General features: G+C 48.7%; 1 protein-coding gene across 2 annotated transcripts in view; it reads right to left on the bottom strand.

Annotated features, from left to right (window-relative positions):
• Positions 1–13939, bottom strand: part of lilli (AF4/FMR2 family member lilliputian) — a 197130-nt gene that overhangs the window by 124222 nt on the left and 58969 nt on the right. Inside the window, exon 1 of one of the 2 annotated variants that reach the window (XM_037428900.2) lies at positions 249–442. The exons of the other annotated variant lie outside the window; for it this stretch is intronic. Within the exon in view, the coding sequence (XP_037284797.2) occupies positions 249–319 (71 nt within the window). The 5' untranslated portion in view covers positions 320–442. Of the gene's footprint in view, positions 1–248; positions 443–13939 lie in introns of those variants that run through there. 2 annotated transcript variants of the gene reach the window in all.

Here is a 13939-nt window from a genome sequence, read left to right as displayed (position 1 = left end):
GCGGCTACAGGCACGCGCGAGTCACGTGCACTCGACGCGCTTAGAGGAAATGAGCAGCCAACAGAAACTACGCGGCCGCTGAACAAGCACACGCACGAACGTGGATGTGTACGAGGGATGTCCTCGCACGGTGGCCACATCACCGAAATGTAATATTTGAGACCATCAAGAAAAAGACCTAAAGAACACATGGACAACCAGGTCATTAATGAGGTCGGGGGTAAAAAAAAAGGGGTGAGTATGCAGACCTTGATGTACAGCTGTTCCACAAAGGGTCGAAATGGTTGAAGCCCCACGATGACGTCACGTTACAGGCCATGGTCACATGTCAGCCGAGCAGACGAGACGCCGCCGCAAACCACACTGGCACACGCTGAAAATAGCGTTTAGGTGAAACTCCGACGAAAACAAATGATGGCACCGGCGTTAAACCACGTAATCCAGAGGCCGATCGGTCACACACGCGCGCACCAATGACAACAGCATCACCACTGTCTTCGGCCCCAGCGGAGGCAAGTGCGGCTCGGGAAAGCACAACGCCGCAAAAGGGGGCCACACGGCGCCGCCGAGTGGAGTCTCGTGAAGCGAGAAGGACGAGGAAGCGCTGTCCGGCGAAGACGGCAAAACCGGGAGGAAGCCGGGTGTTGTCACTCACTCACACGCGATCCCGAAACTGTGGATCTCGGGGAATATTCCAGAGAAGAGGCGTGGGAGAGAAAGAACATCGACCGGAGGGACGTCACCGGCGGGCGATGACGACTTCCCGAAAGCGAGCGCCACTCGGCTCTCCCCCGGCAGACGGCACGACCTCCGAGAATCTCTCGAGGGGGAGAAGAAGGGGCGCAAAAATAATACAAACGCGCGGAGAGAAGGGCCGCGCCGCTTATCACTCGGTGAACACCGCACAGCAAACGGCGACTCGTCTCTGTCGTCGAACTCCGCGGTCAGCCGTCCTCGCGTCTCCAAGGTCACTACCATTCGTCGCCGCTTGCAAGGCGACCAGCTGGATGACTTCTATTCCACGAGGAAAAATAACAAAAGGCACACCCGAAGACAAGTTTCTTCCCGATAGGAAGCCGCGCTGACGCATCCACTCGCAGCGCGATGCGCTGACACCGAATCCACTGGGCGGTGCGAATCGACGCTTGCGAAGCGCGCCACCACAACGTCGCACCAAAGAGCTGCACGCGACTCGACTTCAGCGCGAGTTTTCTCGAAAAAGCAGACTCCACCGCAGTAGCAGACGACAGCGACCGAGCGGCAGCCGAAACTAGACAAGCAAAACCGAAAGCGCGAAGGAGGACAGAGGTGGCGCTCCGGTAAACACAACCGATCACGCATGCGCGCGACCTAGAGCGGTCGGGAGCGCGCGCGCGCGCCATCCGCGTACGTCACGACGTCATCCACGTGACGCCATTGTGACGTCATTCAACGCGCGCCGCCGACGCGCGGCTCTCCGCCCACTTCAGCGGCGCGGGAGCAACAGGCGCCCGCTCAGATATCTGTTGATTTCGTGACAGACGCATGCTCCAAACCACTTTGTTCTTTGTTCACGACCCTCTATCCGAGCGTTCGTGCAAAGATCAAAAGATCCGCTCGATTCGCGTGCATTACTATAAAGAAGTTTGTGTCAGTGCACAATAAGTTCAGATAAGTCACACTCAAGCTCAGCAATGAGGGCGCGATACTTAAATAATGCGGTCAATACGCAACTCAGCACAGATTCGTTATTTTCTATTCAGGAGGAATATCTATTTGCCTGAAAACATTGAGCGCTAACAGGGACGCAGGGAAGACGTCGCCCTTACGTCCCTGCTTGTTAGCACTCAATATGTTTTCGAGTCCGGTTTACCAGCACGCCCCCAAAATAGCAATGCTAAACTTATTTGCGTAATGTAAAACGCTATTCGTATAAACTTCAGAGGCACCGAACTGAGGGAATGTGGGGGCTGCTGAAGCACTTAATCATAAAGACGACGAAAAATGTCACGCCTTCAGTTAACGGCATGTTATTCCGTAGTTCCGCATGTTATTCCGCAGTTATTCCGGAAGACCATTCTTACGCTACAAACGATAAGACAACAGCCATGCGGCACATGTGCAAGCTTCTTCTCACGCCTTCACCAATGAACATACACTCGGTTTATTATCATTTTTTTTCAGTAATTTCACAACTCTGCTCAACACAAGCAAAGCATCAACAGTGAGAATTGAGTAAAGGACATAGTTATAATCCCAAACTGCACTAGTTTGATGAGCGAGCCCCAACGGTTGTATAGCGGAGTATATAGCAAACTTCCTAGCGCAGCGTAAGCAATAACGGGTGTCCCTAACATTTTGAGTAAATACTACGGAGGCGCGAGACGTGAACTACATATGCGTTTTAGTGTCGGACCCACTACTATTCGTTTCAAGCGGGGGAGCCCCGCAACTTTCCTCAAAAGCTCTGTGTGAACAAACATGGCGGCATTCTTCGAAGCGGCTTGCCAAACTGATCCGACTTTGATTAACTGACGGCGTTATGCAATAAATGCTATTGTGGACTGTCGCTTTTTTTTTTCTCTCACGATACAACGAAGTATTATGACCGGCCTCCCTGGCTAGGCTCCGCTAGGGCGCGTGAGACATTGCGGCTGGGTCTACCCTGATTTCTTCCGGGTCAGTGCTGCCAGAGATGCGCCAAGAGCGGCGACAACACTAAAGTCGTTCTTCTAATTATCCCGAGCCGTCGGCGCCCGTCGTAAAACCCTTTGGGCACGCCTGACCGACTGACGGATTAGGAAGAGCTGTTTGCCGTCGAGGCGGCTTGCTTGGTGCGTCAAGGTGCCCCGGACAATGAGCCAAGCGTCTGTGATTCGTGTTCCTGTGCATTTTCGGACCCGCTCGCTGGACTCCATGCCGACCGGTTGTGCCGTCGCGATTTCCGGCGTCAGCGTAGCTCTGGCCGACTGGGCTCACCCTACGTCATCTCCTGGCGCCGACCTCCGACGGCAGTGTAGCTCTGACCAACTTGACTTGCTCTACGCCATCTCCTGACGTCGACAAGAGCTCTCGCAAGTGGTGCCCCGTCCTCGGACTCCTGTGACCATGTTTCCATCTTTCCTATCTCTTCTATCCCCTCGATTTGTCGTCGCTCTCTCTGGCTTTCCTCATCTCTCTCTCTCTTTCTCTCTCTCTCTCTCTCTCTCTACACCTTTATTCCTATCCTTTTAATCCCTCCTCACCCCCATCCCTTGTGAGCTACTGCTGAGGTGTCGCACACTGATGCAGACAGTTGCGGTTCTCACTTTTCTTTTTCCTACTTCTAAACATAAACACTCCCCACCCCCAACCCACCCCGCCTGTGCATTTTCCACGTTCTCCATGGTGCATTCATGCCACCGTTCTCCCAAACCGTGGTCTGCCCGGCGCCACACACTCATCCCTGCAGCGGACAACAGAGTTGATTCGCACGTAGGATTCAACGTCTTCGCGCTGTCCTGCGTCGCGCACGTTGTGGAGTATTTTCTCCCTCGCCATGGTACAAACTGGGCGTGCCTCTTCCCTCTTTCGTGGGTTGGGAAGGAGGCGGTGTTTCACCTTCCCCTTTTGGGGGGCGGCGGTGAAGATGGCATTTTCATTGGGCTGTCCTGGCCTCCATTGTTTTCCCTGCAGTGAATCCTGAGAAGGTCAGGGCATAAAACGCGAGCGCCGAGACGCAACCGGCAAGCTCCCAGACGCTTCCATCAAGCTTCCATCGAGAGATCCCATGGTGTTACCCCCATCGTATAGTAACACACTACCTGTAAATAATGTAAGTAAAAATTTACTATTAACACCTCCGGGCTCCTCTCCTCGACTTCTCCCCGAGAACCTGGCTGGCTCCTGTTCTATAAGCAGACCCCCGACTACATCAAAAGGTCATCTGAAAAATAACCAATATTTTCAATGCCGCGCGTCCATTTTAGAGGTCGAAGGCTTCATGGAGGCTGGTGCACAGGGATTCAAAGATGGATTGTCTTCTCTGATGACGGCAAGCAATTTAGACTCACAAAATTGATGGTGACAACTAATATTTTTTTATTTCATCACAATTACACATTTCAAGTAATTTAGGAAATAAGTGTAGCGAAGACACATCACTGTATCATTATCTTAAGTTATAATTATTTCACGCAGGATTCGTTTGGCCGGAGCACAAGACAGTGATCGCGGGTCCCAATTTTCTATCCTGAACCCTTTGCGCGACCCAAAGCCAGCGCAACCAAATCGTTTCATGAGCCATATTCCAAAACTCTCTGTTAAGCCACTTTATGGGGCGAGTGAACGGTGTTGAAACGGCACTTACACCCTCATGCTCCTCTCGTGCAACTGTTTCGCACCTTCGTCAGAAGTGAAGCCGCAGAGAAGTCCTGACCTCCACCTTTTTTTATATATATAACAAGAACAACGGGGGTTCAGTGATCTACACTGCTGAAAATGAATGATACGAGTGCAGCCCCGCGTGAGCTGGTTCCAGTGTTGCGATTCAGTGACGTCCACCAGCGATAAAAGTGCTGTGCAAGTATGACATTGCTCATGAACAAAAGCACCACGACTTCCTATACCGAATTCGCACATGCAGACTGACTGCGGGAACTGAAGAACCCAACGTACAGTGACGCCCCGACAGATCCATCTCATAGGATATATGAAAAAAAATTAATGTTGTTCATCGAAATAATTACGAGATTGCATTAGCTTGGACGCTGTGACGCTTCACACTATTTCCTTTGTGGTCAATATATACATTTTAAAATAAAGAAAAAATAGCATTTCATGCAATGCGTCAACTGCAAAATGTGTACGGTCAATACAGCTTACATTGTCATCATCATCATCACCACAACCACCACCAACACCATCCCCTTAATACGCCCACTGCAGGGCAAAGGCCTCTCTCATGATCCGCCAATCAACCGTCTCATGCTTTCTGCTCCCACGTTATTAGCCCCGAGAAGTTGGGGTGGCGCCACCTGGCGGAAAGCTTGGGTGACTTCATGGCACGGACTCTTCGACAAAACCCGCGACGCGCCTGCATAATATTAGATGCACTAGCTACGTGCGCTATTCCGCCGTTCGTGTTCGCTTTCTGCTTGTTTCAAGCTGCAGCTAAATGTGACTAAAACAGAATGGACAATGATCCTGGTAAAACAATTAAACGTTTACTTTCGCTACAGCCCAATCACTCGCTCGCTCGTAGGCAATGTCAAAGGGGTAGGTCTGTATCACGCTGCTAGCATCTGTGATGGATTCCATTCCTGCCCCCGGCAGCCGTATTCTGAAGGGTTCGAAAAGCAAGAACACACTTCTGCTTGAATACAACACACTCATTGGCGCATATTCGGGCGATTTTGAGACGCAATACACCATATTTACATTATTAAGTTCAGTCCTTCATGGGTAATTCATTTAGGAAATGTGAGGGCTTCCCCTCCTCTAGTGTTATTTGCATCATAGGAATTGACGTATCTACGGACAGTGCTTTAACTGGTGTGCCCTGGCTCGCGTTCGCATACAGTATCAAATCTCACAAAATATCTTGAATGCACTCGACTAGAATACCGCCGCCGCCAATGTGTCTGTGGTTCTCGTGTGTATACTTGCTCCCTCAGCGCGTTGTTTAGTTTCATGTTTGCCTCGCAGTAACTTTGGAGCTTTATTTCACCAAGATTACTGAGGTTAAGTGCGGTTCAGGTTGTGTGCGGAAATTCTTTTTGCTGTCAAGATTCTGTCTTCGTGCAGAATTCGTAGCAACGGTGCGGTCGCGCTCGTAACTACCACTTTAGATAGCCACTTCATAAATTAATTTTGCTCACAGTTGATTAAGTGCACATGACGTGCGAGACCAGACGTCGACTCTTCGAGGCGAAGGTTTATTTACTACTTCTGTCACGTCACTGAGTGCGCGATCGAAAGAGTTCATTGCGACTTTCTGGCGTTTGTGTTCGAATCATAGCTATGCGGTGCTGCCACGCGAAGTGAATATTGTCGTTTGCGACGCGCCGGTAGATCAGTCCAGGACTTCACGCAAATCAAGATATACTATTACATATAGCCTGGCGACTGTTGAAAAGAAACCTGCACATATCACAAAAAAGAACGGAGATATCTCAACATTTTCCAAATGTTTGTGTGTGCGGCAGTATTATTGTGTTAATCTCCCGAATTCGTTAGACGAGTGCTTATGAGTAAGATTCGTGTAAAGAGTCCTGTTGGAGAAAGTGCAATTCTGTCAAATCATTCTGATTTTTCGCAGATGCAAGCGTAACTTGCTCGGCAAAGCGAAATGTATTTGGTGAATCAAAAACGTATAATTTCTTTTGTGATACTTCGGCACACATATGTTCAGAACCCGAAGTCTATGCCTATAGTTGTAATCACGTTAGCAACACTCAGCATATTTTTTAGCCCCAATTTATTGTTGTACGCATTGAAAACGATGGTCTTGTTGTCCTGTAACGCGAATTTCACAATAAATCTTCCATTCGGACGCGAGTCTGTCTATACCCTAAAAATTATCAAACTTTTTACGGCTTCGACAAGTTCCCCTAGCCTGTTCTTGCCGTGACGTAAAATTTCCGCGACTGCAGCGGTGACAGTGTTCGACGGCTAATACTTGCAAACTTTTTTAATCTCATCGACCCACCTGACTTTCCACCTCCCCTTCATGCGTTTGCCTTCTATGGGAATCAGACAGTAACCTTTAATGACCAGTTTTTATCCTGCCTATACGTGCTACGGTTCCCGGCCCATGTCCATTTCTTCTTGATTTCAACTATGATTCTTTAGCCCCGGTTTGTTCCTTGGCCCACTCTGCTCTCTTCTTGTCTCTTAAGGTTACACCTATCATTTTCCTTTCCATCGCTCGCTGCATCGTCCTCAATTTATGCTGAATACTTTTTGTAAGCCTCCAGGTTTGTGTTCTGTAGGTAAGTATACTGGCAAGACGCAACAGTTATATCCCTTCCTCTTGAGGGTCAGTGGCAGATTACCATTCGTGATTTGAGCATGCTTGTTGAATGTGATCCACCCCATCCTTATTCTTTCTAGTTATTTCACTTTCATGGTTCGACTCCGCGGTTACTACCTGTCCTGAGTAGACATATTCCTTTACAACTTTCAGCGTCTCTCCACTATATCGCAATGTGTTGTTTTCTACCGAGACTTGCACACTGCTTTAGTTTTGTGCATATTACTTTTCAAACCTACTGTTCTGATTTCCGTGCCCACTTCAGTAATCATGAGCTGTAATTCATCTCCTAAGTTACTAATGAAGGTAATGTCACGAGCAAATCGCAGGTTACTAAGATACCATCCATTACCTCATATCCCAAACTCTTCCCAACCCAGGGCCCTCAAAACCTCCTATAAACACGCGGTGAATAGCACTGGAAAGAGATCGTGTCTCCTTGCCTTACACCTTTCTTTACTGCGATTGTGTCGCTTTCTTTGGGAAGAACTATGGTGGCCGCGGATCCACAGTAGATTTTCATTAGTATGCTTATGCAGGCCAGGTTCGTCAATGCCTCGATTCCGTAGTGCCTGCATTCCTGCTGATGTCTCGATTGAGTCAAACGCCTTTTCGTAATCTATGAAGGCTATAATAAAGGTTTGTTGCATTCCACGCATTTTTTCTATTACCTGATTGATAGTATGAATATGGATTATTGAGGAGTAGCCTGTACGAAATCCTGCTTGGTTCTTTCGTTGATTGAACTATATTGTCGCCTAAATTGTATTAGCTATTATTTGCGTAAATAGCGGGATCGAATCCCGGCCGCGGCGGCAGAATTTGCGGGGTAGTCATGAGGCCCGCGTACTGGGATTTAGTTCCACGTGAAAGGACCCCAGGGGGCCGAAATTTCCGTAGCCGTCCACTCGGCGTCCTTCAATCATATCGTGCTTTTGGGAAGTTAAAACTTGACAACAACAACAACAACAATTATTATTATTATTATTATTATTATTATTATTATTATTATTATTATTATTACCACCCATCTGTGAAGGTAAGTCCAGGAAACACTTAGTCCTGCAGTGCGACAGTGAATGATGATCACTATGGCAAAAAGGTCCGTGCACAGCGCTGGGGCTCATAGTGAAAAATGCGTCCACACTGAAATGTGCGTACACCATCCCTTTTGCATGTGGTACGAGGTCTGGGAAAAAGCCGCTCGCCGAAAAGTCGCTCGACTATAGAGCGGCCTCTGCAAACTCGTGTTTGCTCTCAATTCTATAATATCATACCCCAAGCAAATCGCGGCTGCGAAATCGGGTGCTCAACGTCCGAACTGCGCTGTGCCGATCGACAGAGGAAACCACGTTCGATACGCGCTAACCGTTCGATGAAAGGCCCTTCACACACAACACGCAGACGCAATTGAAGAAGAATGGCTATTTGGGCTAGTTGGTTTGAATTCATGGTAATAAGGGCTGCATCGCGAGCACGAATGTGCTAGAAGAAACAGACGAAAGTCGAGGCACGGAAAGCAAAGAGGACAACACGAGCGCTGACTACCAACTGAATTTTTTTGAAAATTCAAAAAATGCAAAAAATAAAAAAAAATGAAATAAAAATTCAGTTGGTAGTCAGCGCTCGTGTTGTCTTCTTTGCTTTCCGTGCCTCGACTTTCGTCTGTTTCTTCTAGCACATTCGTGCTCGCACTGCAGCCCTTATTACGCAGACGCAAGTACGAGTGGTCGATATCGGTGGGCTGACAACCAACTCCTGTGGCGCAAAGGTATTTTCGAGGCTAAACGAGTTTCGCAGCAGTGCAGTGGAGATGAACCCTTGGGCGAGGCGAGTTGGATGAGCAACACGGAAGCGAGCGAAGTAGCACGGCCCACTCAGTGGCCGCCTCGCAACAGGAGCGGGGCAGTAGCACGGCGACCTTGCCGCGGGGAAGGCCGCCACTTCTCTCGCCCAGACTGGTTCGGGTCAACCACGGGGTGGCGCCGCCGCTCGCAGTATAGGGCCGAACAAACGATCATTACCGGAATCACCAAACCCCCGAGGCAACCATCCATTCCATCGCGGAGTGCAATTACGCACAAGCAACAACGTGTCGGGTAATTTGGAAATCCAGCGGTGAAACATAAGAGCGCAAGACGACGACAGGACCATGCTGTCATCCTCGCCATCGTGCGCTCCATGTTATAGCGCTCTCCTCTAAATGGGAAAGTAAACTGAAACCTATTAGCAATGAATAATGAAGAAAAATGTGGCAGAAAATAAGAAACAGGAGAAACTTCTTTTTTTATTAGCGAGGTTACCAGCCCACTCAAAATACAGTTCCTGCAGTTAATCAAAGAACAGTCTTTCCTCCAAATTACTACAAATCTGTATTAATTAAACTTGCATCAACACAGCCACTACAAATAAAAAGCTTTCGTAAAGACATACTGGCTAACTAACGGACCCTAATTTTTTCAGTTTCGCGCCATGAGACCACTGGTATCATTGTTGCTAGAGGGCCGTTTGTATCAAATTACGTATAATTGGTCCGCTACAGCATTAAACTAATTGCCAAAAATAACTGTGAATTGCTATCGAATGAATTCCAAAAACCAATGGGTTCTCCAACAGAACGCAACATGTCATGAACCTCCACGGCCAAAATTCGAACATGGCTCAAGCTTTGACTCAACCTGATTTGGATAACTTCCTCCTCATTTGCTCATGAAAGGACGTAAAGACTGTAACCCTATCGGAAGTGCGATGAAATGATATAAAATGTACAAAATAATGAAAGCAGTGCATGTTCGTTTTATTCCACATTCCGTTTCAGCTCGCGCTCATTTCCCTTATACTAAGAACAAAAATACCTTGGAGACGCATCCGCATATGGGGCCATGTTATCCTCTCCCACACCACCATTGTCATTGCACGCAAACGGCATTTTCTCCCCATAGCAGTAGTATTCGATTGACATTAGGGATTGACAGACAACATAGTACATGTACACGTATAAACCCCAAATCTACCGAGTGTTGAATTTCTGCATTACGACAGCTGCGGCACAGCACCAAACTCTCACGATTCGCCCGTTCACAACACACATGGGCCGAAAAAGTAAATGCGCGAAGCAAATATAACGCTAATCGGTGTATGAAACGTCATTTAAAAGCCATGACACTAAACTTAAGCGGGCGCTGACGCAGACAAAACCGACACTGAAGACTTTGAAAAATTTGAAGACTTTGAAAAAACGACACTGAAGAATTTGTTCCGACCCAAGCAGTCCACGAGTGACGTACATACGTCGCGCCGCCGTGCTCCCGAGGAGCGAAAAGGTCCCACTGCACATAAGGCTGAAGAGAAGAGAGAGAGAGAGAGATAAATAGAGAGGAAAGGCAGGGAGGTTAACCAAGCTTGGCTCGGTTGGCTACCCTACACTTGGGGTGGGAGAAAAGGGGAATAATAGAACGAAAAGAGACAGAAAAGAAGAGGAGTAAGAAGGAGAAGCTGAAGAGAAGGCAGCTCTAATAAAGGAGGCGTTGAAGAAAGGCGCCCGGAAGTATAACGCAGCAGAAATGCACCGAGATGAGCGAGGACACTCCGCAAACGCGGTTTCTGCCGATGGCACCGTACCCTGCAGCAGACGACGTCGCTTCAGCCAATGAAGCAACTACAAAACGAACGGCACTTAAACAACGAGAAGGACAGGCTGACAATAAAGGAGCGATCTATCATGAAGCCCATTGAATTGCGAAAAGGACGAGCGAGTTGCCGATAGTCGACTTGCAGGAGGCAAGTTATTTACTGTTTTACTGCGAGCGTTCCCCAGGGAAGCAATTAAGTAGCGATGTTATTTCCTACGCTATTCGCGTTTCATCGTGTGTCCATAACGACGCTACGACCCCATTATCGGCAGGATCAGCATGATCTGCAGCGCTAATGAAAAATACATTTAGATAGCAAAGACGGTGTGAAAATGTGTTTGGACAGCCTATATGCAGACCGCCTATATCAATTTTCGTAACTTGAACTTGGAGGTTCGATTACAAGGCATCGTTACAAAAACGCGGCGTCTTTGACGTGTCATTGCTAGCGAAACACTCTTTTCAGAACCTCGCTTGTGTTTTACAACCTCTCATTACATTCCTGTGACGCGCTTGTGTAAAAGAAGCGATGAATGTAACAAATATTAAAGCAGCAACGGCGTCCTGGAAATCAGATGTATGAAGGATGAGGTGCCGGTGCGATATACGGACAAAAGAGCAAATACGTTTCAAATGCAATTAAAACTGATAAATGAGCCCATGCTCAAGGCGAAACCACGCCCATTAAAACATCGTGAATTAGGTACGAAAAAACACCGTGCTTACCGGGAGCGTCATTTCATCACCTTCCAATGACCGATTTGCTAACAACTAACCTTGTAACGAGGTTCACGCGACTGCCAAGCCACGTACTGAATACGATCGATCGGCTAATGGACTATATAATGGCACTGGGCATCCAAGCGAAGCACACGCTACAGCCGTCATGCATAGTGCGCAACCTTCACACTGATTTTTCTCAGCCAGAATGTTGATCTACAAGCTACAACATGCATTTAAATCCTAACGCGCAACCCATTTGGAACACGCCAAACGTGCGAGCATGAAATCTGCCCATATACGAGGAACATACAATCAGAAAAGTGGATGCGTCAATTGGGCAGCTTTTCGAATATAGACGAAATCACCACCAACAAGCAACGTAAGGTGACAGTCACGTGGAATGATATTGGCGAAAGCAGAGGCTACATACAATACACCGGACACGAGCACGTCTTCCTTACGCGCGCAAAGCATGGTCACGTCATTTTAGGAAATGTCGCTGCCTCTATTAAGCACCGAGCCATTCTTCTCACTAACACAGGATGACCTTAGTAGGCTGTCATATTAACTGCACTAGGCCCGCGAAAATGAATCACAAAAGGATAACAAAGCAAGTAAGTATAGCACGAAATGTGTGTCGCTAAACTGGCACCTTATGAGCCGGAAGCAACGCACCATGGGACTAAAAAAGGCTAATGCGGGAAAACAGCAACATGACGGCGACGGCACGACATGAAAACGCCCTGCAGGCATGCACCATAATCAGTAAAATGGCGGAATTAAGTACGCGTCAGCAAATGGGCTTTGACGTTTCAAATGAAGGACGCTACAGAACGACAGAAAGAATCTACAGGATGTTCTAGGGAACCAAGCTATAGAACGACGAAGCTGGCTGTAATCTTAACGCGCCTATATGCTCCGCGCATCTATACGTCACCACGATCGCCACACTCTGTCGCCAGAGGGACCGCCATAAAGGGGACCTATATGGAGGTACCACAGAGGGACCCGACCCTCAACCACACCGAAGTCATCAAGGCGCTTCAGGGTCCCTTGGAGACACTAGACTACACAACCGGCTGCAGGAGAACTGGCGAGGTATAGTATGCATACTCTTTAAACATTCATGACGTGATAGGTAACGCGTCCTCAATCTTCCACTAATTCACACACACAAACCAAAATTTAGCTGAGCAGGAGTTCTCAGACCATCAGTCGATGATCCTGGAGTTTCGAGAACTCACGATTCACTGCAGGCGACCTAATTTTAGCTCAACTCCGCAGTTCCGAGCCGGGCGTATGCCTGTCATCCAACTTTGTTTCCCAAGCGTCTTAGAAGCAAGCGAAAGGCGGTAACGACGCAAGGACAAAAGAGCCGAAAGAACGCGCGCGATTAAAGGAAAGACTTCCCAATAAAACCGGCAAAAGCGGCTGCTTCAAAGGAGTACGCTTTCCCGAAGTGGGAACACCCGTCTCGAAACGGGCGCGCTATTTTTAGACAACGCGGACGCAGTATCGCGTCTCCACCCACGCACGCCGAACACAAGAGCAGTGCCCTTGCGAGCGCGCGAACCAGCGTGACGTCACGCAAAACTACGGCCAATCGGAAGCGCCAGAACCTTCGCTGCGGAGACAGAAGCCGTCGGGACCGTGGGCGATGATCACGGCTAGTCGCACCTATTCTCGTCACCGCGCAAAATGCGCGCCAAGCGTGGGCGTGCTGTCTGCACGAGTAAGGCTAAGAGGATATCGATTTCGCGACGATGAGAGCGCTGAAGCGAAAGGCCGTCAAGAAAAACGTCAAACGCTTGTCGCGATCGAAATACCAGCCGAAAGAGCGCAACACCCAGCAAACACGGGGTGGGTGAATCAAAACCATTACGATCACGGGGAAAGCGGTATACCGCACAATATAAGACCGCACACACGGTCAGGGACGTCCAGCCTCGCACGCCCCGCCACGGTGGTCTACTGGCTAAGGTACTCGGCTGCTGACCCGCAGGTCGCGGGATCGAATCCCGGCGGCGGCGGCGGCTGCATTTCCGATGGAGGCGGAAATGTTGTAGGCCCGTGTACTCAGATTTGGGTGCACGTTAAAGAACCCCAGGTTGTCGAAATTTCCGGAGCCCTCCACTGCGGCGTCTCTCATAATCATATGGTGGTTTTGGGACGTTAAACCCCACAAATCAATCAATCAATCCGGCCTCGCACTTGCATTGTAGAGAGGCACCGCCCTTCGCCGCCACGACTGGCAGGCCCACTCGCACGGGTCCGTTCGCAATTACTATCCCTGCGGTGTTTGATCATCTGTCCTCCTGCGCCACCACCAGCATTTTCGCGCGCTGAATGCCCGACTTGCGAAATGTTTAAAGCAAAACGAACACCTTGGCGAATGTTAGCCGAGACACCGATCGACGGTTATATACTGCTGCTTCATGCCATATATCTCGACGAACCCGTTGCACAATACGAGAATTATGCCCTACCATTTTAAACCACCGATGTCAAACCGCACAACACTTAAACATACTCAAGCTTCTCATTAACTTGCCCTTTACGATTCTGTATCAGCGACTGTATCTTCAGCATAGGA

This window comes from Rhipicephalus microplus, chromosome 2, assembly GCF_043290135.1.
Source record: "Rhipicephalus microplus isolate Deutch F79 chromosome 2, USDA_Rmic, whole genome shotgun sequence".
Classification (NCBI taxonomy): domain Eukaryota; kingdom Metazoa; phylum Arthropoda; class Arachnida; order Ixodida; family Ixodidae; genus Rhipicephalus; species Rhipicephalus microplus.
Note: the sequence above shows the minus strand (reverse complement) of the source record. Positions and strands in the feature narration are given on the sequence as shown.